This window comes from Coregonus lavaretus, assembly GCF_964263955.1.
Source record: "Coregonus lavaretus genome assembly, chromosome: 7".
NCBI lineage: Eukaryota > Metazoa > Chordata > Actinopteri > Salmoniformes > Salmonidae > Coregonus > Coregonus lavaretus.
In genome coordinates, this window is record NC_139994.1 from 52,719,903 (window position 1) to 52,722,811 (window position 2,909).

The 2,909-nt window shown below is 54.6% G+C and overlaps 1 protein-coding gene across 1 annotated transcript; it reads left to right on the plus strand.

The window, feature by feature from the left end:
* Window positions 1-795: 795 nt before the first annotated feature.
* Window positions 796-2,909, plus strand: LOC311132584 (netrin-1-like; the record flags this gene model as incomplete). The annotated part of the gene is made up of 3 exons (XM_084165841.1): window positions 796-2,278; window positions 2,446-2,634; window positions 2,905-2,909. The coding sequence occupies 3 exons, from the start codon at window positions 796-798 to the stop codon at window positions 2,907-2,909; spliced, it is 1,677 nt and encodes a 558-aa protein (XP_084021967.1).

A 2,909-nucleotide genomic window follows, 5' to 3' on the forward strand; every position in this document is an offset into this window, starting at 1 on the left:
ATAAAACCGCTAAGTTTGTTGTCGTAGATCATGTTGTCAAGAAAATTAGACGCATTGTTCGCACATGTCTGCAGGCGTAAATGAAGTAACCTTCTCTGGTATCACTATCAATTCTTGACAGACTAATATATTTAGTACATCACCAGCCGTCTTACGAGGGAAGGAAATTTGTTCACACCGTGGACGTACATAAGTGTGTTTGTCTTCTCACAGGAAGTGACTGTACAGGGGCTTTAAGCCGAACACGCAGTTCTCGCGTTCTCTTCCACTCTAAGCTCTTTCTTTCTCACATCCTCTCTCTCTCCTTCCATTTCTCTCCACACATTCGGTTCTCGAAAACTCGGGTTCTTGCCCTTGTGCGTTGAGTAGAGCGGAGTGGAGCAGAGCGGCGGTAGAAGGATTTGAAAGGAGGACCATAAAGATGATGGATGCTGCCCAGCTTGTGTTTTCAGACCCAGCTGTTTTTTGTCATCAAGGACAGACCTGCTAGTTTTCTATACGCTCTCATCCATCTCATCCATACAATCATCCAAAACTCACAGAAAGAGGCCTGGTTAAGGGAGGAGGTAGATTTGGTTGGATTATGTGAGGGATGTTAAATGTTCAAGGTGGTGGCGCGAACTGGTGTGTTTTTAATAAAGGCACAGGTGGTCTCTCTACCTCAGAAGGCCCCTCCCTTTGGCTCCAACCACAAGTCATATAAATCCGTCAGTATCTTTTCCTTTTATGATTCACCCCGTCGCTTTATCCCCTAAAATATTTTCTTTTTGAATGTTCTCCCACAGGCTCGATGACATGATGTTCCTGCCCGTCTCCCCTCCCCCCTCTTTCTCCCTCCCTTTTCTCCTACTTCTCCTCACTTTCCTCCCTTCTTCCCTCCTTTCCCGTTCACTCTCTCACTCCCCTCTGAGCTGGACTTCTCCCCATGACCCCTGCTACCACCTGGATGGGCGTCCGCGACACTGCCTGTCGGAATTCATCAATGCCGCCTACGGTGTCCCTGTCAGTGCCGCCCACTCCCTCCGAGGACCTCCTGACCAAAATGCTGTTAATGTCAGCTCCCTCACGGACCTCCACAACCCCTACAACCTGACCTGCTGGACAGCCCAGGTGGGAGGCCCCGACGATGGGGACTGGGTTCTCACCCTCCCCCTGGGCCGGCGCTTCGAGGTCACCTACATCAGCCTGCAGTTCTGCCAGCAGGGGGAGCCGTCGGATCCGGTCTCCATCTCTGTGCTCAAATCCATGGACCACGGGCGCACCTGGAGGCCCATGCAGCATTACTCCAGCGACTGCCTCGGGAGGTTTGGGCTCCAGGCCCAGACGGTGGCCCAGACCAGACACCAGGAGACCGAGCCTCTATGCTCAGATCCCCGGCCCCTGCAGAGGCACCGGGGTGGCATGGTGCTGGCCTTCTCCACCCTGGATGGAAGGCCCTCCTCCCCAGACTTTGACTACAGCCCCACCCTGCAGGACTGGGTGACGGCCACGGACATACGGGTGGTCTTCCACCAGATGACCCAGTTCCAGCAGACCAAGTTGGGGAGTTCGGAGGATAGGGGGGTGGGTGAGGGATTGGGAGCAGGTAGTGGGGTTCTGAGGTGGAGAGTGGGGTCGAAGAATGAAGCTGTGGTGGGTCAGGTGAATGGGGACAACAACGCTTGGGGGTTTGTGGAGAAGGATATGAAAAAGACAGAAAAACAAGGGAGGAGCAGAGGAGAGAAAATGGACAAATCCGGGCGGAGGGGTCACAATAAAGGGTCGGGGGGTCAGGGAGAGGACGGACACAATGTGACCCGGAAGGATTTAGAACGAGACACTCAGGAAATGGACACCTCCAAGAGAGGGAACGGTAAAGGAAAAGGGCGTGGCCGCAAAAGGGAGGGGGGCCACCATTGGAGTCCGTGCCAGGAAGGCGGCGTCTGTGATTGGACAATCGAGGGCCAGGGGCGGGACAATAAGAGGCGGGAACTGAGGAGGAGGAGAAACAACAATCGGAACTCCAAAGCGAGAGCGAATCAGAATCTCCAGCTAGCTCCTCCCTCCCCACTGATCTCCGCCCCCCCTGTCAGGCCCCCCCTGGCCCTCTCGGACCTGCAGGTGGGTGGCAGGTGTAAGTGTAACGGGCATGCCTCGCGGTGTCGTCATGATGACACGGGACGGGCGGTGTGTGTGTGTGAGCACCACACAGCAGGGGCAGACTGCGACGTATGTGAGGACTTCTACTATGACAGGCCCTGGCAACGAGCCACGCCCAGTCAGCCACACCCGTGCGTCCGTGAGTCACACCCCCCCCATTACTGTGTGTTTGTTGGTGCGTCTGCATGTGTGCATGCATGTCTGTGTGTAATGAGTGCATATTGGATCATGGATGTAAACTTTACTACCTTTACTGAAATTCATTCACTCCCCCTCCCACCCCCCCACCCTCTCTCCTACCCCCAGCATGTGAGTGTAACGGCCACTCCTCTAAGTGTCGGTTCAGCATGGAGGTGTTCCAACAGTCGGGCCGGCGCAGCGGGGGGGTGTGTCTGAAGTGTCGGCATCATACAGCAGGACGCCACTGCCAGTACTGTCAGAACGGATACGCCCGCGACCACGGCAAGCTCCCCAACCACCACAAGGCCTGCCAATGTCAGTCAGAGAGAGGGAGAGAGAGAAAGAGAGAGAGAGAGAGAGTGAGAGAGAGAGAGAGAGAGAGAGAGAGAGAGAGAGAGAGAGAGAGAGAGAGAGAGTGTGTGTGTGTGTGTGTGTGCGTGTGTGTGTGTGCGTGAGCAATAAAGGTGTCTGTATTAGGTCGCACTGACCAGCTGTGTATCTTATCCATGCAGACGTGTGTGTGTGTCCAAGTGTGTGTGCATATGCATCTGTTAGGATATCTGTTTCTCTTTGTGTATCTGCCAGTCTAA